The sequence below is a fragment of the Lepidochelys kempii genome, chromosome 11 (assembly GCF_965140285.1).
Source record: "Lepidochelys kempii isolate rLepKem1 chromosome 11, rLepKem1.hap1, whole genome shotgun sequence".
Classification (NCBI taxonomy): Eukaryota; Metazoa; Chordata; order Testudines; family Cheloniidae; genus Lepidochelys; species Lepidochelys kempii.
Genome location: NC_136390.1, coordinates 79,771,163 through 79,794,739, shown reverse-complemented (window position 1 = coordinate 79,794,739; position 23,577 = coordinate 79,771,163). Strand labels below are relative to the sequence as shown.

Below are 23,577 nucleotides of genomic sequence, written 5' to 3'. Positions count from 1 at the left end.
ACACCCATGCCTCTGCAGTTTGGCCCTGCTGAAGTACAGAACCTGCTGCATCGTACTCCAAAGGAGAAGGTTGGGTATGATCCCTGGGCATACACAAATCTGTAGCCATCCCGGGACCCCACCTCCACTTGAGACCTTCCCTTCCCCCATCCTCCTCCCTGCTGATGAATTTTTTTTTCCCATTTGACTCTTCTCTGGTTGTTGTCTTTCAATAAAAGAATTGTTTGTTTGAAAGCAATCTTTTTTTCTATTACGTGAAAGCAAAAAGAGCACTGCAAAGCAACATACAATTATGTTAAGGCCCCTTCTTGCATCATATGAGCCATCCACCTCTTAGCATTACAAGCACTGCAATCCCAAGCATAGCAACAAATATTAGTGGCTTTCAGCTTCAGATTACTGCCTCAAAGCATCCCTGATCCTTGTGGCCCCGTGCTGTGCCCCTCTAATAGCCGTGGTCTCCGGCTGTTCAAACTCAGCCTCCAGGCGCTGAGCCTCTGCGGTCCAGCCCTGAGTGAAGCTTTCACCCTTCCCTTCACAAATGCTATGGAGCGTACAGCACGCGGCTATAAGCATAGGAGTATTGACTTTGGCCATGTCCAGCTTCCCATACAGGCATCACCAGCGGGCTTTTAAATGTCCGAATGCACACTCCACAGTCATTCTGCACTTGCTCAGTCTGTTGTTGAACCGCTCCTTGCTGCTGTCAAGTTGCCCCATGTATGGCTTCATGAGCCACGGCATTAAGGGGTAGGTGGGGTCTCCCAGAATCACAGTGGGCATTTCGACTTCCCCTACGGTGATCTTCTGGTCCAGGAAGAAAGTCCCTGTTTGCAGCTCCTTGAACAGGCCAGTGTTCCGAAAGATGCATGCATCCTGCACCTTTCCAGACCAGCCTGCATTAATGTCTGTGAAACGCCCACGGTGATCCACAAGTGCCTGGAGAACCATTGAGAAATACCCCTTGCGATTAATGTACTCGGTGGCTAGGTTGTCTGGTGCCAGAATTGGAATGTATGTGCCATCTATCGCCCCTCCGCAGTTAGGGGAGCCCGTTTGTGCAAAGCCATCCACAATGTCATGCACGTTGCCCAGAGTCACTGTCTTTTGGAGCAGGATGTGATTAATGGCCCTGCACACTTCCATCAACACAACTCCAATGGTCGACTTTCCCACTCCAAACTGGTTAGCAACAGATTGGTAGCTGTCTGGAGTAGCCAGCTTCCACAGTGCAATCGCCATGTGCTTCTCCAGCAAGAGGGCAGCTCTCATTCTCGTGTCCTTGCTCCGTAGGGCTGGGGTGAGCTCATCACACAGTCCCATGAATGTGGCTTTCCTCATGCGAAAGTTCTGCAGCCACTGTTCGTCTTCCCAGATGTGCATCACGATGTTATCCCCTCACTCAGTGCTTGTTTCCCAAGCCAAAAGCAGCGTTCCACTGTGGTCAGCATCTCCGTGAATGCCACAAGCAATCTCGTGTCGTAGCTAGTATGTGTGGCGAGAACTATGTCACACTCCTCTTGCCTTTGGAGTTTAAGGAGTAACTCCATTGCCACTCGTGATGTGTTATCAGCATGAGCAACGTTCTGGTAACAGCTCGGGATCCATTCCTGCACCCAGAAAGAGGCAGGGCAGGGTGCACCGTACACAAACTGTTGAAAGATGGCACCAAATGCTGACGGAAGCACAGGGATTGCTGGGAAGTGAAGCAATGCATCATGGGGCATTGGGACAGGACCCAGGATGTCCCGTGACCCCTTCCCACAAGTCTTAGTGGCAAAAGCGAAAGAGGTGCTCTGTGGGATAGCTGCCCAGAATGCACGGCTGCGAATAGTGCTGCAAGTGTGAGCACCCTATTGTGCAGGCAGCTGTCAGTGTGAACACACAACAGCGGTTTTCCTTCGGCGCTCTCTGAGCGGCACTGTAACTGCTGGCGCTGTAAGTTTGCAAGTGTAGATGTGCCCTAAGTTAAGGATCTTTGGGTAGCACTCTATAGAGCATAAACGCCAGTGGTTTCAGTTCAGTCTTGTGACAATGGTATTTTCACTCAGGGACTAGAGAGGGAAGCATAGGCCTGCTTCCTGTGCTGTTGGCCATCTGGCGGTATCTACTGTGATACTTTGAGGTGTATTCTGGTAGGAAGTTTACATGTGATATTTCAGCAAAGGATACAGGGGCCGTTGCAAAAATTACTGTACCATGAAATCAGACCACCTTTTAATCAATTTATCAAAGTGCTTTCAGCTTCTTTAAATGAACTGTAATGCTATATCTGACAGCAACAGAAAGTGAAATCTATTGGTTTGCACAGCAAAGACTTCTATTCCACGTTGGTGGGGTAATATGCTTAAATCCACATCCCCTAGCAGTGAAAGTGTGACTCCACAGACCATTCAATTCTTGGCTCTCTTTTGAGATTCTCAACAACGCAAGTACTGACAATAATTTGTCATTTGCAATCCTGTCCATGAAAATAGGGAAGCTAAAAGTTCATTTCACACAGGTCAGAAATCAGACATCAAGTGGTAATGACTGTCCGTGCTGACCTGTATTGTATGGTGAGTGGTAACCTAGCTGTTAAAGGTTTCAGAGTAGCGGCTGTGTTAGTCTGTATTCGCAAAAAGAAAAGGAGTACTTGTGGCGCCTTAGAGACTAACCAATTTATTTGAGCATAAGCTTTCGTGAGCTACAGCTCACTTCATTGGATGCATTCTATTAAAGGCTTTGTAGCTCATCAATTCCAGGAGCCATTATTTACCTGGAGAGGCCATTTAAAGAAAAGAAAAGTAAAATAAATAGAATAGTTTATATTCTAGCTTACAATTGGTAAGTAAGCAATTAAGGAAAATGCATCATTGGTTGTTGAGATCTTCTGTGTAACTCATTTCCCAGACAGGAAACACATAGGAGAATGCAGTGGAGAATTGCTGTTAATGTGACAAGTGCTTTATTACCACGATTTTATGATCTATACATTCTTCATATTATTAGAAAATTAGAAAATACTCACTTTTTAAATTGTGGTATAATTTATAATCATGGAATCATTCTATTAAGTGTTAAGTTTTCCTAACTAGTTGGATTTGATATAAGATCTCACCATCCACTAAAATAAATGTGCAACTATATGTCGACACGTATCTTGCATTTCCATTGAATTAATCCTTGCTGACACAAATTATTCATCCTGGAGTCAAAAAACTTGCCAAAACTAGAACCAAAATCTAATTTGTTCAGTTTCTACAATCTGTTAAACCGTTAGTAAAAGCAACTGTTGCCAGCCTTCATCTCACCCCCAAAACTCACATCAATGATTCGTGTATCCCAAGGCCAGAAAGGACAGTTGAGTATTTAGACTGAACTCCTGTTTAACATCGGCCATAGAACTTTCACAAAATAAGTCTTGTTTGAACTAGAGCAAATCTTTTAGAAAAACATCCTATCTTGGTTTAAAAATTGCTAGTGATGGAGAATCAACCACAAATCTTGGTAAATTGTTTCAATTTGAGCGGCAGAGAGTCCTGTGGCAGATTAACAGACATATTAGAGCATAAGCTTTTCTGGGTGAATACCCACTTCATCGGATGCATGTAGTGGAAATTTTCAGAGGCAGGTATAAATATGCAAGCAAGAAGTGGGTATTCGCCCACGAAAGCTTATGTTCCAATATGTCTGTTAGTCTGTAAGGTGCCACAGGACTCTTTGCCGCTTTTGCAGATCCAGACTAACACGGCTGCCCCTCTGATACTTGTTTCAGTTTGGTAAATTGCAGCTATGTCTATAAGAATGCTAAATTTCAAACATGCACAACAAAATAGGGGGAAAGTGTTATGTATACACATGCATTTGTCAAAACAGCAAATACCTTGAGTTTGTTTTAGTAGCTCTAACCAGAAGGTTAACTAATTTCAAATCCATGGCATCCCTACTTTTTGAAAAACTCAACAGATCCAGTGGATAACTAGCTGTAAAGTATTGTGAATGTGCAGTTTTTCATTTAATCCAAATTTGAAACATTATACTTTAACAGCATCCCTTTTTAAAATTAGAGATTAACTCCATATCATCCAGCAGTGTGGTCCTAAACCAGCAGTGTTTTTAGCATACCATTTTTTCCCTGTAACAAAGTATAATTCTTTACACTTTCGGATCTACATCCAATATGTGGTGTCTTTTTTACTTAGAAAAACAATGGTGGTACAATAGCATGAGCTTTGGTGCCCTTCCTTGAGTATTTTTTGTACTGGCAGTCCAAATCTTCTCTATCTACGAATAAAAAGAGTTAGCTTACTTTAAAAAGCCTTCAGCTTCAAGCTTTCAAGCTTGAAAATACTTTTTGAAGAAATAATTTTTAGTTCTTTTGTTACTAATAATACTTGTAAATCTGCGATCAGCTTTCAAATTTCATGTCTTTCCATTTATGTAACTGTATATTTTTTTTCAAATTGTGTAAGTGGGAGCTTTTAATTTTCATTTGCACCAACATGATGATGACATGGTCTTGGATGATTCTGGGAACTTGTTTTCCATCTCCTCTGTAAAGTGAAGAGTGCAATACACTAGAACTGCCGATGTGTCTTCAGAGATGTGAATGTCTTTGTGACGGGTTCCCCCTGGGTGCCACCTGGAACTGGGGTACCACTGAGCCCCCCGAGACACCAGACTGGGCTCCCTTTAAACTGTACTGCTGTGACCAGCCTGCCAAGCCCTTTCCCAGGCTCCAGCCTGCTCTTTACCAGCACACATACAGGTAGGGACACATCCAGCTGCAGTTACATACAGATGCTGTGATTAGCTCTGCATGGGGCGGCACAGCAAGGGCACCTCCCAGTTCCTAAGGCACGCACCTCCTCTCTGGAGTGTAAACCCAGAATTATACCATCTTGCACTGCAGAGAGAACTGTACAGTGTAAGCTCATGAAATTCGCTCCCTCCCTCAATGTGGAGAGGAAATATACAACAGCTTTCTGTCCTGAGTTGATTTCCCCACACACTGGTTTTAGGCAAAGCAAAATCAAGTTTATTAACTACAAAAGATAGATTTTAAGTGATTATGAGGGATAGCAAACAGATCAAAACAGATTACCTAGCAAATAAACACACAAACTAAACTTAATATACTACACAGATCGGATATAAATAGCAAATTCTCCCCCTAAATGATGATGCAAGCAGACTGAGGCTCTTAAGGGGCAAGCTGCACTAACTTACAGCTTGGAATCCCTAGGTGTTTCGTTCACAGGCTAAAAACCCCTTCAGCCTGGGTCTTACGCCCTTTTACGCCTAAAAATCCCTTCAGCACTTACACCCAGTTCAGTCTTTGTTCCTTAGGTGTTTCCAGGAGTCTCTTTGGGCAGGGAGTCAGTGAAGAACCCTGATGAGGTCAGTCCCCTGCCTTGTATAGCTTTTGCATATAGTAGGAACCCTTTGTTTCAAAACTTGGTTCCCATGCCAGTCAGTGGAAAAACACTGGTATCCCAACATGGTGTCCAGTGCCAGGTGACCTGGTCACATGTGGCTGTAGTGTCATAGCAGACATGAGTCAGAGGCAGTTTGTAGAGTCCTTAGGAAGGGTCCGCCCTGCCCTTCAAGTGAGAGAGAAGCTTCTTCTAAGGCCTGTTGTTTTCTCCTAATGGCCCTTTAACCTGAATGGGCCCTTCCCAGCCAGCCATCTAGACTGAGTGCATTCTGCCTAGTGGGCATTCTCCATGTGTAAACACATTTGTAATAGATACATAGACAATATTCCTGACTTCAGATACAGAAATGATACATGGATACAAATAGGATAATCATAGTCAGTACATCATAACCTTTCCAATGATAGCTTACATGACCTATCTTGCATAAAATACATCATAGTTATGCCATAATCCTATCATAGTAGTTTTATGAAGAATATGGGGTGCAGTGTCAGTCTTGGGTAATGTGTTTAAAGTATTGTGAATATTAACAGAAGTAAGTTTTTTACGTGTAATTATTTTATGCCACAAGGTACACAAAAATAAATTCTACACAGACTGCATTCCATGCTTCCCCTCAGCAACCCTCACTACTTTTAACCATTTGGAATCCAGGACAATTCCCCCTCAGTCACTAGGAGTCTGTCATCACTAACCTAAAGTTCCATCTTTCTCTCTCAGAATGCCTTCTCTCTATTCTCCTCCATTATAGTCAAAACCAAACAAAGCTTCAGCCGCTCGAAGACCCAACAGATTATGAGGGCCTTTCAGAGTCCATAAAACCTGCACCCAACAAATACCAGGCTTGGTCTACACTTATAACTTACATTAGCAAAGCTATGTCAGTCAGGAGCATGAAAAAAACACCACGAACAATATAGTTATGCTGACAAAAATCCCAGAGTAGGCACGACTATGCTGACAGAGTGCTTCCATCGGCATAGCTAATGTCATTCAGGAGGTGATGTTCCTACACAGGTAGAAAAACTCCGGTTGGTCTATGCTGCATCTTCACTATGGGGCCATGCTGACATAGCTGTGCATTCGTAGGCTTTATTGTGTAGACCTCTTTTCCTGTCCCTATTGTAGTCACTTGGAGCTCAAGTATAGCCACTGGTGTTTGTGTGGTATCTTTTTAATAAAATATGTTCAAACCAGTGGACCACGTTACAGTTTTTATAATGAGCAGTGCATGTGGCTCTCCCACTGATGTAAATGTGAGATTTGCACAAAGATCAGGAGTCAAATATTATCTTTGTGCGGTGGCTAATCTTTTATTATTTATTGTCTTATTTAACCTCACTTTATGAGATCGTTTTCTGACCTTTAAAACTACCGCTCTTTGTGCCTTTTGGTTCTCTTTTCTGATCCTCCTGTTTCTCTCTCCTCTTTCTTTGCCTTTCCCTCTCCTTGCAGCAACCCCTAGTTCCATTACTGTTTTACTCTGTGAGCTTCCCTCTGTCCCCTTCCCCATTCCGACTGATGAATTAATCAGCAATGCAGTAGCTATTGTTGGCATGCAATGCAGCATCATTAGGGTCTGTTGTGAACACTACATTGTGAAGAATGGTGTTTGCATCCCAGACCTTGTCTACACTACTGGGCTAAGTCAACTAAGTTATACTACTTCAGCTACGATAATGTAGCTGGAGTGGACGTAGCTGAGATTGACTTACTGCAGTGTCTACACCATGCTGCGTCGATGGGAGACGCTCTCCCATCAACTTACCTTACTCCTCTCGTTCTAGTGGAGTACCAGAGTCAAGCGGAGAGGACTCTGCTGTCGATTTAGCAGGTCTTCACTAAACCCACTAAATCGACTCCTGCTGCATCGATGGCAGCAGCATCATCCTCATAAGTGCTCTTAACATATCAAGTGGCCTGCATAAACACTTCAAGAGTTGGGAGGTGTTTGGCATTCCTTCTTTAGCAAAGGGACATAGTCTTAAGCACTTTAAACAGATTGTCTAGTATAGAACAGGTATGCAAGTGCACAGCTGCTGTTAGGTAATCTATCATTACACAAGTTGCTGTAGATATGAAAAATAAGGAATTAGTTCATTTCAGAAAGTACACTTTCCAAAACAAGTGAAATGAAAAGTGCAATCTTGCTTCTTTCAGTAGAGTTTACCACAACAAAAACAAACTATTTCAGATATTGATTTTGGTATAGTTAGCACGTAGTAGTTCTACATTCTCAGATTTCTACATTCTATTATGATTTTGAATAGATCTTTTAGCTACTAATAAAGGTATTTTACCTATATGGTTGATAACCTATGGCTGTAACCTTGGTGAAGGGTTTTCCCTATTAGAAGAATGTCTGGTCTTATGCTGTGAGTGAGATGTTGGTTGGAATTGCTGCCTACATACAGTGCTAGAGTTTAAAATACTCTAATCCTCTTTAAGATGTTTAAGTTACTGAGGAAAGATGGGTAGTAGATTTTGATGGGTGACATTATTTGGAAATCCCTAGGGCTTCATTGGGGCGTGTTAGTTTGATAAAGTAGAGCATCTGATTTTTCAACAGAAGAAATTAAAATGACTTGGCTTAATTAAATTTCTATTTATGTACCTCAGTCTGCTTTCTGTCTGGGAACTTTTGCTATATATTCTCTTGTTGGGAGGGGAAGGGCAAGAAGACTCACCTTTGTCAATTCTAGTCTTTATATTTGCTGTGGCTAAGATATTTTAAGATATTTTTCTAAGAGGCTATGCTGCTTTCTGTAGGACTCTCAGAGAGACTTCAAGACTGTCTCATTTTTATTGGTTCTAGTATATGGACAACACTTAGTCTCTTACTAATTTATCTGGCTGTAACTTTGGATTATTTCAACATGACAAATATAAGTTAGGAAAGTATTAGTAAAAATTTGATTCTTTTCTTGAAATGAGTCTAACTGTTGTGTTTTTGTGAATTATGCTGCTGCCTAGGTAGAAACTGAATGTGCAGTAAGTAGGAAGATAAAGCAGGTTCTCTGTGAACGTGCATGTTTTGTCAGATCACGAGATTCTTTGTTATCCATGAGTGTGTTAATCTTATGGTCTTGTTATCTTTTCCTCACTTACCTCTCCCTTTATCTCTTTCAATCTTTCCTGCACAGCTTGCTCACTTCAGACAGCGAAAAACAAAAGGTGACAACACGCAGTCGCAGAAAAAGGCGGCGAAGAGGAAGGGCTCGTCTGACCACACGCAAGACATTCCAAAGGAAGAGTGCATGATAGTGGCCCAGGATTCTGATGTTCGTACAGAACTTAATATAAGTGTAGAGAGTAAGACTGAAGAGACAGAGACAAGATCTGAGAGGAAGGTAAGTCTTATTGTTCACCATGTTTCATCCAAATCTATCTGCAACTAACAGACTCTTCTTTGAGCTCTCATGTATGTGGATGCCATGCATGGTCTGTCTGTGCCCTCTATACAGAAGTTTGGAAAGCTTTTCTTTAGCAGTGTCCACTAGGGCTTGGACATGCACCCTATATGCTCTTGCACTTCCCTCACCCAAGAAAATAAAACACGGACCGATCTTGGCCACCAGCCAGTTCCTGCTCTCTGCCCTGACAGAGAGTTGAAAGCTCTTAATGTCCTTACTTCTTACTTACATAATTTTGTAATAATTAGTCTTAGATTTATTAGTCTTGTTTTGTTATGCATTGGCTTACGAAAAAATTAGTTTTGTAGGTAGTAAGTAGTTATACTGGACTTCGGCCGTTTGCGTCTCCCATCCTCACCGGGCATCACAGCTTGTCCGTTGTGTGGAAGAATTATTCTGTTGGAAGAGGGACATGAGTGCTTATGTTGTTTCAGGGAGAGCCATGTAACTTCTAAGTGTGCTATTTGTAAGGTATTAAAAAAACCACACACAAATCTAGAGTCCGGGCTCAAGATTTTCCTCATGGAGAAATCCATGAGAGCAGCTTCTAACTTAGAGATTCTGAGAGTGGGGACCACAGCCCTTTCCTGCTCGAGCCATGCCTTGAGTGCTCTGGAGGTAAGAGAAATCCCTCATAGCCATCAAGGGGCAAAGAGGCCTCCTAAATCTGACAAGAACTTGCCACATCAGAAGAAGGTCCCAGTGGAATAGTCGGAGACCCCTGTTGCCTGAGGGAGAAAATTCAGTACCAGTAGCATGTCTGAGTCCCTGGTACTGCATAAGAAGCCTGAGAAGCAAGCACCAAAGTACTCTGGTGGCATGGAGGCCACATTCAATAATGCTGGCTGTTGAATTGATACCAGTCCAGACAGCTTCTTCTGCACTTATTTTACTTTGGGTGCCACACTGGTACTGGAGATCAGAAACACCCCCATACATCAAAATACTTGGTACCAGGGATTTGGCATCCAAAGAAATCGGCGCCACAGACTTCAGATTCTCACTCAGTTCTCAGGGAACTATCTGGGTCACCTTTTACAAACCTTAAGGAGATCATGATTCCACCAGAGCCAGAATCTTCTCTTTTTTTACGTGCTTTTTCTATCTTCATTTCCCAAAAATCTCCAATGCAACAGGAGCCCAGGCTACCATTATGAAAATCTAATTATGGCCTGCTGTTACGGATGTTGGTGAGCTTTCTTCCCCTAAACAGATAGTTGCACCTAGTGAGTAGTCCCTCTGTTAGAGGACTTTTTGTCATCTTCATCTGCGGAATCTTGCCTGGAGCCTTCCCCAATATCTGCTGAGGGCTCTAAACATCATAAGAACTTTTCTTCCTGGGCTACACTGTTAGGAGTTCATCGCATGACACTCCATTACCAGTGTGGATGTCAGTACCTTGGAATGCTATGCCTTATCCATATGGCTATCAATCCTGGCCTATTAGCTACATTGGTACAATCCAAGTCAACAATTTTTCCTTCTCTTTCCACTTCAGGAGAGAAATTTCCTTAGAGAGATTTTTCCTTTGCTTTCTCCTCCCGAAGTCTACAGTATTTTGTACACCACGACCTCTTTCTGAAGAAGAGGACGAGCAGATTCAGGACAAACCTTTTGTAGCTTGACAGTTTTCATCATCTTCTGATGATGCTATGGTATCTTGTTCCTACGGCAGTAAAAGACTTCAAGACTTCTGAAGAACAGTTAAAGAGGATGGCAGAAACATTAGAAATTCCTCTGGAAATACTCAGGAAAAGTCATAGAAACTTTCTGATATCCTGCAGCCTTCCACCAAAAATAGGGTAGCCTTATCTATTAATGGGGCATTCTTGAGCCAGCTAACAAACTGAGGGCAACACCAGTTCTTAGAACAGCGACTTCTAAGTGGGCTGATAGAAATATCAAGTTTCTCATAAGGTATTTGTGTATTTTTATACTTGTCTGGCTCCATTGCGACTGGTAGTCACTGTGGTAAATGAAAAATCCAGGCAGGCTTTGAGATCTACCTGAGGCAGGAAGAGAGAACACCAAAAAAGCCCTGGATCTCTTTGGGACAAAGATTTACACCTCTGCTTTCCTTCAGGTCAGATTTTCGATTTATCAAGCCATGCTGGCTAAGTATAACTACATCCAGTGGGATAAAGTGGCAGAATTTCAGGATAAACTTTTGATTCTGCAGGAAGAAGAATTTACTTCCATTTGCTCTGAAGGAATGTTGATTAGAAAAACATCTCCACAAGCAGCATTAAACTCCAGTAATTCAGGAACATGATAAGAACATAAGAATGGCCATACTGGGTCAGACCAAAGGTCCGTCCAGCCCAGTATCCTGTCTACCGACAGTGGCCAATGCCAGGTGCCCCAGAGGGAGTGAACCTAACAGGTAACGATCAAGTGATTTCTCTCCTGCCATCCATCTCCACCCTCTGACAAACAGGCTAGGGACACGATCAGTGGCAAGTGGAACTGTCATAAGAAGTGTGTGTCAGTTCAGGGCAACTGCACCTGTGTTCCCCTTCTGTAGTCCAGCTGTATTCATCTCTCTTTCAAATGTAGAGCAAATCATCTGCGAATGGTGGAAAAACTGGCAATTGCCTTGTGTTAATCGGTGTGAATAATTACCGGCTATGCTTAGGAAATAGGTACTCGTGTGGACTTTGAAGGGGACCCATTGTTCGACTAAGGACTCCGACCTGTCGAAGAAGGCCTGGAATTGTATAAAAGGCTTTTGGGTCCCAATCCTTTTTATCTCAGACCTGCTTGAGGTTTCATGCAGGGTAAGCCTAAGGCACAAGGACTGAGATCCCAGTTCTGACTGGACCACCCTGAAATATAAACTTTGGACTATAACCTTTGAACTATTTCTGAAAGAACTATTTGCATCTACAAAGCTCACCATCTCTGCTATGAATCTGAATCTCGAGATTGACTCATGTCTGTCTGTATACTGTTCTTTTAACCAATTCTATCTCCCTTTTCTTTTTTAATAAATTTTAGTTTAGTTAGTAAGAATTGACTGTAAGCGTGTATTTTGGAAAGATCTGGAATATTCATTTACCTGGAGGTAATGTGTCCAATCCTTTGGGATTGGTAGAACCTTTTTCATATGACGATTAAGATTTTCAGAAATCCTCATCGTATCTGACTTGGGTGTCTAGGTGGAGGCCTGAGACTGGGTTATTTTAAGGGAACTGTGGTGTTCTGAGTAACCAGTGAGATATAATAGAAGCTGTTTATGCTGGCTTGGTAAATCTAAGTATTGGAATATCCACCAGCTTTGGGGATTGTCTGCCCATTAATTGAGTGACCTCAACTGGCTCCCCTGGGTCTCTGGTCGCAAGCTCTCTTTGGGGAGAGACCCACAACTCTCCTGTCGGACTGGGTTTTTTCCGGGCTGCATAATTCCCTGCACATACTGTGAATTCCTAGCAAGTTGAAATGCCCTAACAGGCCTGCTTTGCTTTTCTCTTCAGATGCTATAAATAGCGTAATTTTCCACAGTTAGAAGTTACCACATAGCTCTTTCTAAGCAAGCACATTTATTCTTAAGATGAAAGCACTACAGAAAATATGTATTAAAAAAGGAAAAACTTACACACATGCTAATAAGCTTACCAGAGACCACCACAATTCCAACAAGGGCTGTGGCAGGTGATCAATTCTTCAAGCCTCACCAGGGTTTATTTTTTGTTGTCACAAGTTCATAACAGCTGTTAGCTCAGCACAAGCTCATGCATGAATAGGTCATGCTCTTCCAACCTTCTCAGGAAGGGTTGGAGCCTCCCTTGGACAGAAGGTACTGTCTATTTCTAGATGATAAAAGCAAGCCCTGAGTCAGTTTAAATTTAGGCTGTTTATCCAAAAGTCCTTTCTTTGTTGGTTCGCCAGAGAATCCAGTTTGAACCAGTATATGCAAGCCTCTCCAGATGTACCACCTATTGGGGGGTGTGACAACCTGAGTGAATTTGCCTAATCCTCCTCCACTGCTCTTAGGTCCTGGAGGGCTGTGGTCTCCCTTTCCCATGGAGTAACATATAATCCATGGCCCACAATGGTACATACATAAACATAATTCAGTAAGACTTATCCAGGAAATTGCTACATTTGTCATGCAAAGATTTTTGGCTCTCCTTATCGGGCCTGGCTAGAGAGGTCCAGACTACAATACAAGACCTCCCTTTTAACAATCAAGATCTTTTTAGGGCTAAAATGGATGATGCATATTCTTTAAAGGATTTATGACCCAGATGAAGATTGTTGGGCCTCTGTGCTCTGCCCTTCCGAAGAAAGCAGTATAGATCTCGTGCATCTACCAAACAGAGATCTCAACGTTCCACTTACAGCTGTGTTCCTTCAGAGATCTTTTGATCAGGGTAGACAGAGATCAAGACTCTAGAAGAGGAAATTGTCAAATTCATCCAATATCTCAGCATATCCTGGTTATGCTCAAAAGAAACAATTTTGCTGCTGTGGTGGAGGATATGGATCCAGTCTACATAGACCTGTACCCTTTCTTCTCCTGGTTTGGTTTTTGAAGGAGGCTTAGGCTAGAATAACTACAGACTAATGTGGGCCTTCAGGTCATCCGGGATTGTTACACCATACATTTCCAGATCATTCTCTCCCCCCCCCCCCAAATATCTTTTCAGGGACTGATATCTTTCAGCAAGAGAGAGACTGACACTACAATATATGATCGTTCTTCCTGAATTTGTAAGAATAGGGCTTTATTCTCTATAATTTCTGATCCCAAAAAAGAAGGGGGGTTGGAGACTTATTTTGGACCTCAGGCTACTCGATGCTTACATTCATTGCATGAAATTTTGCATGATAACTCTTCCATTATACCTTCCCTGGATCATGTGGACTGGATCAGTACTCTCAGTTTACAAAATACTTTCATGTACAGAGTCATAAAGCATACAGAAAATGTCTTAATTTTCTGACAGCAGGCAAACATTGTCCGTTCTGAGTTCTCCCATTTGGCCTATGAACAGCACCTCAAGTTTTCATGAATTACCTGTCCGTCATTGCTGCTTATCTTTGTTGTTAGGGCGTACATGTGTATCCTTATCTTGATTGGCTAATTTAGGGAACTTCAGTGAATCAAGTTTATAGAATCAGTTTGGTTAGTCCTGTGTCTTTCTTGGAATGGGGTCTAATTGTCAGCTTAAAGTAAATCTGGTTCCATCCTATTAGTTGGATTCATTGGAGCTGTTCTGGACTCCAAAGCAGCAAGAGCTTTATGTCCTCAGGAGAGATTTCTAAATATCTGCCAATTAATTACCGATCTGAGTGCTCAGCCTGAGAACCCTATAAGAGTTTACCTAAAATGGTTAGGCCACATGGTATCTTGTGCTTCTGTGCCAGCCTTCATCAGGCTTAGAATGAGGCCTCTTCAATCTTGGAGCAAATCGGTCTCTTAGTCAGTTCTGTGGGGGCGGGGGGGGAGTAAAGTTATTTCAGCAAGTTCTAATGTCTCTTCAGTGGTGGTGGAACCTGACTGATGTGCGCCAGGGAATTTCTGTTTCAAAGTCCAAATCTACCAAGATTCTGACTACCCATGGATCCTGAAAGGGGTGAGGGTGATAACCGAGACCAATTTCAGACACCATGGTATTTGGTAGTTAAAGGACACCTTGAGTCATATAAATGTCTTGACGTTAACAGTGCTTCGCTTAGTATGCAAGTCCTTTCTTCCATTACTCAGGGTTCTGTCAGTACAAGTGTTGGCAGTGAACTCCAGAGTGATATAGCCTATAAGTAGGCAAGATGGGGGACAAGATCAGATCCTCTTTGCCAGGAAGCCTTAATCCTGTGGGAATCACATAATCAGCATAGCACTTCATCTTGCAGGATAGGTCAGTATTCTGGCGGATTATTTAAGCAGAAAGCACATGTCATCCTAGAGATCTACTAGGATTCTTTGAGGGGGATCAACATGTGGACAAAGGTGATAGTTGATCTAGTGTACTTACATTTTTAGAAAGCCTTTGACAAGGTCCCTCACCAAAGACTCTTAAGCAGAGTAAGCTGTTGTGGGATAAAAGAGAGAGTCCACTCCTGGATCAGTAACTGGTTAAAAGATAGGAAACAAAGGGTAGGAATAAATGGTCAGTTTTCAGAATGGAGAGATGTAAATAGTGGTCTCCCACAGGGTCTGTACTGGGACCAGTGCTGTTCAATATATTCATAAATGATCTGGAAAAAGGGGTAAACAGTGAGCTGGCAAAATTTGCAGATGATGCAAAACTACTCAAGATAATGAAGTCGCAGGAAGATTGTGATTAGTTACAAAGGGATGTCACAAAACTGGTGACTGGGCAACAAATAGCAGATGAAATTAAACGTTAATAAATGCAAAATGATGCACACTGGAAAACATAATCCCAAGTATACATATAAAATAATGGGGTCTAACTTAGCTGTTACCACTCAAGAAAGAGATCTTGGAGTCATTGTGGATAGTTCTCTGAAAACATCCACTCAATGTGCAGCAGCAGTCAAAAAAGTGAACAGAATGTTGGGAATCATTAAGAAAGGGATAGATAATAAGACAGAAAATATCATATTGCCCTTGTATAAATCCATGGTATGCCCACATCTTGAATGCTGAATGCAGATGTGGTCATCCCATCTCAAAAAGATATATTGGAATTGGGAAAGGTTCAGAAAAGGGCAACAAAAATGATTAGGGGTATGGAACGGCTTCTGTATGAGGAGAGAGTGATAAAATTGGGACTTTTCATCTTGGAAAAGAGATGACTAAAGGAGGATGTGATAGAGGTCTCTAAAATGATGACTGGTGTGGAGAAAGTGAATAAGGAAGTGTTATTTACTCTTAACACAAGAGCTAGGGGTCACTAAATGAAATTAAGAGGCAGCAGGTTTAAAACTAACAAAAGAAGGTATTTCTTCACACAATGCACAGTCAACCTGTGGAACTCCTTGCCAGAGGATATTGAGAAGGCCAGGACTATAACAGGGTTCAAAGAAGAACTGGATAAGTTCATGGAGGATAGGTTCATCAATGGCTGATAGCCAGGGTGGGCAGGGATGCAAAACCATGCTCTTAATTGTCCCTAGCCTCTGTTACCAGAAGCTGGGAAAGGGCGAAGGGGGATGAATCATGTGGTAGTTACCTGTTCTGTTTATTCCCTCTGGGGCACCTGGCACTGGCTGCTGTTGGAAGACAGGATACTGAGTAGATGGCCATTGGTCTGACCCAGTATGGCTGTTCTTATGTTCTTAAATGGTCACTGAAGAATATGATCTTTCATTGGGTTTTCCAAGAATGGGTTTTCCCACAAATAGACCTTTTTTTACTCCCGGTGGAATTCTATACCAAAAAATTAAAAATGATGCACATCGGAGATTTTTGGTAGCAGTGCTCGGTCAGGGCAGGCTTGTGGAGTAGTCGTCTCATGGTACCATTGGTGCCTTATGTAATGCATGCACGACTCGACCTTTCAGTTCCTTTTCAGCCGTCCTCGGCTGCAGATGGAGCTCAGTGGCAGTACTGCTGCTTCGTTTTTTCTCTTTATAGAAAGAGTTAGATTAATTATAGTTCAGGAAATTTTGTTTAATTGGCTGGTTAGTTTTCTTTACCAAAAAAAAAAAAAAGTTAAAGATGATTTTTCCACCCTTTCCCCGTTGGGAAACTTTAATGGACACAATGCCCGGCTCGCCCAGGTTTAAATGATGTGACTCTTGCCTTGAGGCGATGCCTGTGTCAGACGGCCACTCATCGTGTCTCTCTGTTTGGGCGTCCCTCAGAAAAGTGCCCATTGTAGTAATGTTAAAGTCAGGGCAAGGCGTGACAGAGATCTCCACCTCAAGGTGATTTTAATGGAGAACTCCCTTCAGCCTACTCCTCAGGGACGAAAATCAACATCAGCAGATGGTTCCTTGAACAAAACCTGTACTAATGGGAGTGCTCAGTTTTCCAAATTGTCCAGGAAGTGACCTGCAACCTCCCCAGACAGGGACACTGAGAAAAAGGAGGTTTCCCAATGAGGTCGCTCTGCTCTGTGCCGAGCTCGAGTAGAGTGAGCACCTTTGAGGCTCCAGGCACCTCTGGCACCATCCCTCTGTTGATCTCTGCTGAGCCCTGGTGCTCCGGAGCGGAGTCGAGATGCTCCTCATTTACAGCACTGACCACCCGGGTGCAGGAGTCGGCCCAGATATCGCTACAACAGACAATGTCACCCCCACCGGCACCGACCCAGTCGTCGACACCAACTGACAGGCTGAGAACGGCACCGACCATCTCGACAAAGGCACCAACTGCATCTACACCAGCAGTACTGCCGCCACAGAAACAAGCGGCTTTGCAAAAGTTTCTACAGCACAAGGACATAACGATCACCTTGGTGCTGCGATCACCTTGGTGCCTCAGTCACCCTTATTTGGTACTGAGGGATCTTCAGGCCAAATAACTGAGGAGTTATCCACTTCTCCCGCTCTCCAGCCCATCTCCAGTGATGCAGAGGAGAAAGTAAATGGGAGCCGCTTCTCTTCCCAACATTCCTCACCCACGGGACAAAGACCACCATGGGAAGCTGCTAGGACCAAATCTCGCCAACCTCACGAGATGCAGCCAAGGGTATGGACAACCCTGGATGTGTCCCCATGCAGTGGCCCCCCGAGACCACTGGGCTGTGTATAGGGCTCAATACACTAGGCCCTTGACCCCAGCTTGAAGGGAAATTAATTCTTCACCTTTCCCAAACAGGGATATATCAGAAGCATTGGAGGACATGGGAGATAAGGAGGAAGAAGGTCCGGACTATGCAGACACTTCTCCGGCTCACAGCTCATTGTCCTCCCCTGACGAGACAGTCATACCACTACCTCCAAGTAAAGTGGACAATCTGAAACAATTTCAGGAATTTATTTAAAAGAGTAGCTGCCAGCCAAGACATCCCTGTAGAAGAGGCCCAAGAAAACCAACACAAGCTACTGCAAATCTTACAGACATCCACTGTCTCCAAAATTGCTCTTCCAATCAATCATGCCATAATGGAACCAGCAGAGAATATCTGGCAGGCCCCCACCTTGATACCACCTACCAGGAAATGGGCTGACAGAAAGTATTTTGTCCCAGCTAAGGGGATGAACTTTCTCTTCTCTCATCCACAACCCAATTCCCTAGTTGTGTAAGCCACCAATTGTCATAGCAAACAACCTCAATCCAGTCCACTCCACAAGACAAAGAACACAAACGTTTAGACCTTCTCGGTAGAAAGACACTCATCGGCTACTCTCCAATTTAGGGTAGCCAATTGCTTGGCTCTTCTAGCCAAGTACAATTTCGATAATTACGGTAAGCTACAAGAATTCCTTGAGGCCTTACCAGAGGAGAAACGTTCCCAACTCAATGCTATCATGACAGAAGGGCAACTAATTGCCTGTACAGCCTTTCAGGCCTCAGTGGATGTAGCAAACATTGCTGCGAGAACAACGGCCACAGCTGTCATAAGGCTCAGGGCCTCGTGGTTGCAGTCATCCAGGATCCTGAAAGAGCTCCAGCTCAAGGTGGAGGATCTACCTTTCGATCGGGAGAAACTTTTCTCCACAAAAACTATGTTCTTCACTCGATGAAGGACTCTCGGGCCACTCTACACACTTTAGGCATATACATGCCACCAAACAAACAATGTCTGTATCAACCATACCAAAAGGGTAGACGGACCTCTTTCCGTCACCCACAACAGCGGCACTTTGATCAGAACGGAAATAAGCAATGCTCACAAAGACGTAGGGCTTCCCAAACTCAGTCCTTGTCTTCGCAACCATCTACCACCAAGCCACAATTTTGAAGTCTTGATCGAGGGTATGAATGACCTCCCCCACAATACAGAGCTGTTAGGTACTTCTACCCACCCTTTTGGCCGCTTTCTGCACGCATTCTACCATGCCTGGGAAGCAATAAAAATGGATCAATGGGTACTGGAGATTATAAGCTTGGGTTATGTCATCCCTTTCCTCTCCCTTCCCCCTACCTTATCCCCTTCTCCATCCGTCTTCAGGGACCTTTCTCATGAGCACCTTGTAAACAGGAAGTGAACCATCTTCTACAATTGGGTGCCGTGGAACAAGTTCCAACTCAGTACAAGGGGACGGGCTTTTACTCCCATTATTTTCTCACCCAAAAGAAAAGTGGCAGGTGGAGACACTTCTTAGACCTTTGGAAGCTCAACAGATTTGTGAGGAGTCGCAAATTCAAAATGGTCACACTGGCCACAATCATCCCAGCGCTAGACAAGGGGGACTGGTTTTCAGCCCTCGACCTCCAAGATGCTTTTTTTCATATTACCATGCACCTGGCTCACAGGCGATTTATAAGATTCACAGTGGGCCTCAATCACTATCAGTACAGAGGCCTATCTTTTAGTCTTTCCACTGCCCCTTGAGTTTTTTCCAAACCCTCGCGGTAGTGTCATATGAAGAAAAAGAGTGATGATCTTTCCATACCTAGACAACTGTCTACTAAAAGGTACAACTCAAGAAGAAGCGACAAACATGGTGCAGACCACCATCATGCTGTTTCAGTCACTGGGATTGCGAATAAACTTATAGAAATCTACACTGACCCCAGTGCAACACCTGGAATTCATCAGAGCCTACCTTGATTCCACCCGGGCCAGAGCCCTGTTGCCTGATCACAGGTTCAGAACAATAATCAACCTCATTTCGACAGTCACTGGCAACCCTCAAATGTCCTCCAGACCTGCCTACAATTATTAGGTCATATGGTGGCTACGACCTTCTTTGTGAGACATGCGAGACTGCATATGCGTTGCCTACAGCGCTGACTGAGCACAGAGTGCACTCCCAGCACAAACAGCCTAAACAAAAGGGTGACAGTACCCCCATGCATCACTACAGTGATAGATGAAACCAGAAAACATCTACACAGGGATCCCCTTCCAACAGGATCCCCCATCACTAATAATCACAACTGATGCATTGTTGATAAGATGGGGAGCTCACTTGGACTAGCACACCACACAAGGCAAGTGGTCAGCGACGGAAACGCTGCTCCACATCAATCTCCTGGAGCTCCGAGCGCTATACAATGCGTTCAGGCACTTCCTCCTGATCATAGGAAACGAATCAATCCGCGTACTGACCGACAACGTAGCATGTAGTTTTATATCAATCGCCAAGGAGGAGCTCGCTTCCATTCACTCTGCACCGAGGCCATGAAATTTTGGAACTGGTGCATTCACCACAACATAATCATCTCAACATCTTACCTCCCAGGGTGTCAGAATAAGACAGCGGACACACTAAGCAGATATTTCTCCCTAGAACATGAATGGGAAATGTACAAGTGTGTTCTCCAAGTGATATTTCAGGAGTGGGGCTTTCCCTTAGTAGACCCGTTTGCAACAGCAACGAACCACAAGTGCCCACTTTTCTGCTCCAGGGCGGGACTAGTACCCCAGTCCCTAGGGGATGCCTTCCTCATTGCATGGGACACAGCACTCATGTATGCATTCGGACCGATACCTCTAATCCCATGAGTTATTCGCAAGATACGGACCAACAGGGCCCATATCATACTGATCATTCCAACGTGGCCCAGACCGACTTGGTTCCTTTACCTGATGTGTTTTAGCAGTTTGCGCTCCATGAATTCTCCCCTTGAGGGTGGATGTCCTTTCACAGAACAAAGGCCGGACTCTCCACCCAATCCAGAGAATCTTCACCTCAAAGCATGGCTACTACACGGTTCCAACACAGCAAATTAGCCTGTTCAGAAAGAGTGAAACTGCTGTTATTAAATAGCAGGAGATCCACCACTTGCCATAACTACCTCCAAAAATGAAAGAGATTCTCACTATGATGCTAACAAAAAAATTTAACTGCAGTCACAGTGCCTCTACCAATCATACGAGACTACATACTGGTACTCAAAGAATTGGGTTTATCCATAAGCTCAATCAAAGCACACCTGGTGGTTATTACAGGCTTTCACCACAAGGTGGAGGGAGAGTCAGTCTTCGCTCACCTAACAATTAAACGCTTTCTTATTGGTATACAGAACATGTACTCGGGTGTCCGACAACCTGCACCCCCATGGGACTTGAATCTTGTACTCAAATGCACCTTTTGAACCACTGGTGACTTATTCACTCCTTCATATGTCTATGAAAGTCGCATTTTTGGTAGCGATCACCTCAGCTACATGAGTCAGTGAAATTGGGGCACTTATGGCTGAGCTCCCTTATACTGCGTTCACTAAAGACAAGATCATGTTGCCATCACACCCAGAATTTGTACCTAAAGTAGCGACATCTTTCCATGTAAACCAAGCCATACACCTCCCCATATTTTACCCCGAACCACATGGGTATTCACAGGGGCCCATCCTAAATACACTCAATGTCAGATGAGCCATAGCATTCTATTAAGACAGAACCAAACCCTTCCAGAAATCTCCAAGACTTTTTGTTTATTTCCACAGCAGAACACTCCAAGGGCTGTGCAGTATCGACCCAGAGACTATCTAAATGGATCTCTACTTGTATCCAACTTTGCTAACAGTTCTACAAGGAACCTCCACCAGGCTCCGATCCCATTCTGCGTGTGCCCTGTCTACACCTACAGCCTTCCTGGACAACGTTCCTCTAATAGATATATGCAGGGCTGCCACATGGGCATCAGAGCACACTTTTGGAAAACACTATGCCATCACTCAGTGCTTTTTGTCAGATGCTGTACTAGGCCTTACTGTGCTCTCGGCCATGACACATGCAACTCCAAAGTCCCTACCATCCACAGTAGGGCACTGCTGTACAGACACCTAAAGCATACCAAGCTGGGAGGGGAGATTTATTGGTAAATTTGCAAGTCATGATGGGAGAAAGTAAAGTCTTGTCTCTCAATCATTAGTTTTAACATATTTTTGAGCTTCAGTTCGCAGTAGAATTTAAAACCTCCACATCGTTTCATCATATGTGTTTGCATCTGAACCTGTTAACTTATACTATACTGCTGTATATGAATGTAATCATTGTCTAACTGGTTGCTCAGCAGTGGAGGATTTATTAAGTTGTATAGCTTTGAGACCCTGCCAGTTTGTCTAACTTTTTGGCTTTCATATTTAGTGAGAAGATTCATGAAGGTTCTTCAAAAACTTTTTCTCTATATATTTTAAAAACATACACGACTTACTTTGTGGTATCTATTTATTTTATTTTTTTTTCTTGTTAGGCTGATGTTGACCTTTCTAACCCAGACTTGGTGGATGATCATGCTTCTGAAGTAAGTGTTGAACAAATGTTTTTTGTATGCTCTGGTGTGCTCATGAGAGAGGAGCATTATGGCTACGAGATTATTAAAGTGCTGTAAATGAGATACTCATTAAACATTTGTTAGGACATAATTAAAATAATTCAATCATGCTAGTGTTCTTGTAGTCTAGATTCTGTAGGCAGTTGCATTGTATGGTTAACAAATCAAGTTGACAGTTGGAACCAGTAATTCTCTGGAGCTTACAGCGTTTGTTCATAGGAAATTGGATAAACATTTTTACTAGATAATGGCATCAAACTCTTAATTTAAAAAAATAACACCTTAAGAATATAAATAATATTCCTCTTTGAAGTGAAGCAATATACAGAAACCCATCTCTTGCCTGAGAATTCCAATGAACCAGCTTCATTATTCTAAGGGCTTTCAAAGGGCTTTGATATAGCAGAACTCCTACTCTACAACAAACAGCTTGCAGATGACCGGAAACTATTTTTTGAATGCTTAATTGAAAATTAAAGCTATAAGATTGGTGAGATAATATCTTTTATTGGACCAACTTCTGTTGGTGAAAGAGACAAGCTTTCAAGCTTGTACAGAGCACTTCTTCAGGCCTGGGAAAGGTACTTAGAGTGTCACAGCTAACTACAAGGGTAGAACAAATAAAGAATTAACATGTTGTAAGAGACGATTCTCGGTGAAATGGGCAGTTAATGCCTCTCCAGTAGTAGGACAATAGAGGGTTAGCAGGTTACAGATTGTTGTAATGAGCCATAAATCCAGTGTCTTTATTAAATCTATGATTTTTGGTGTGTAGCAGAGTTATGAATTTAAGTCCCCAGGGTCATCTTTTGAAGGTGTTGTGCAGGTTTTCTTTGATGAGGACTGAAAGGACAGCTGTGAAATTGTTTTGTGGAAACTATTCACCTGTGAGTGATATGGTGTGTTCGTCTTTTCATTGTTCTATGTGAGCTCATTCAGGAGTGTAGTGATTGTCTGGTTTAGTTGTTGGGGTATTTAGTGCACTGGATGAGTTACACCACATTTTGTGATAGGTGTGTGTAGGGCCAATGGATCTTGAAAGGTGTGTTGCGAGGGGTGGGTATTGATGATCAGAGCTGTGGAGATACATCGGCAGGTTTTGCATCTGTTCTGGCAGTTGAGTTGATGTGTCCTAGTCTGTGGGGAGCCTGCGTTTTATGATGAACTTGGTGATGATGGGGGAGTTATTTGAAGTCCAGAAGAGGGTGGATTTCTTTCAGGATGTGGTCCCCATTGAGTATGGGTTGTAATTGTTTAATGATACCCCCATATAGGTTCCAGTGTGGGTTGTTTAATGATACCCGATATAGGTTGCAGTATGGGGTGGTAGGTGACAACTAGGGGTGTGTGGTTGGAGGGCTTTTTTCCTGTATTGAAGCAGGTTTACTCATGGTATTCCATGATGTGATCTACTTCTCTGGTGGAGTGTCCTTGTT

At 43.2% G+C, this 23,577-nt stretch overlaps 1 protein-coding gene across 6 annotated transcripts in view; it reads left to right on the top strand.

Moving 5' to 3' along the window:
* The window catches only part of PCNT (pericentrin), a 228,556-nt gene that overhangs the window by 17,305 nt on the left and 187,674 nt on the right, over nt 1-23,577 (top strand). For all 6 annotated transcript variants that reach the window (XM_073306956.1, XM_073306953.2, XM_073306954.2 and 3 more), the window contains exons 2-3: nt 8,567-8,773; nt 22,061-22,111. In XM_073306956.1, the coding sequence (XP_073163057.1) occupies nt 8,567-8,773; nt 22,061-22,111 (258 nt within the window). The remainder of the gene's footprint in view (nt 1-8,566; nt 8,774-22,060; nt 22,112-23,577) is intronic.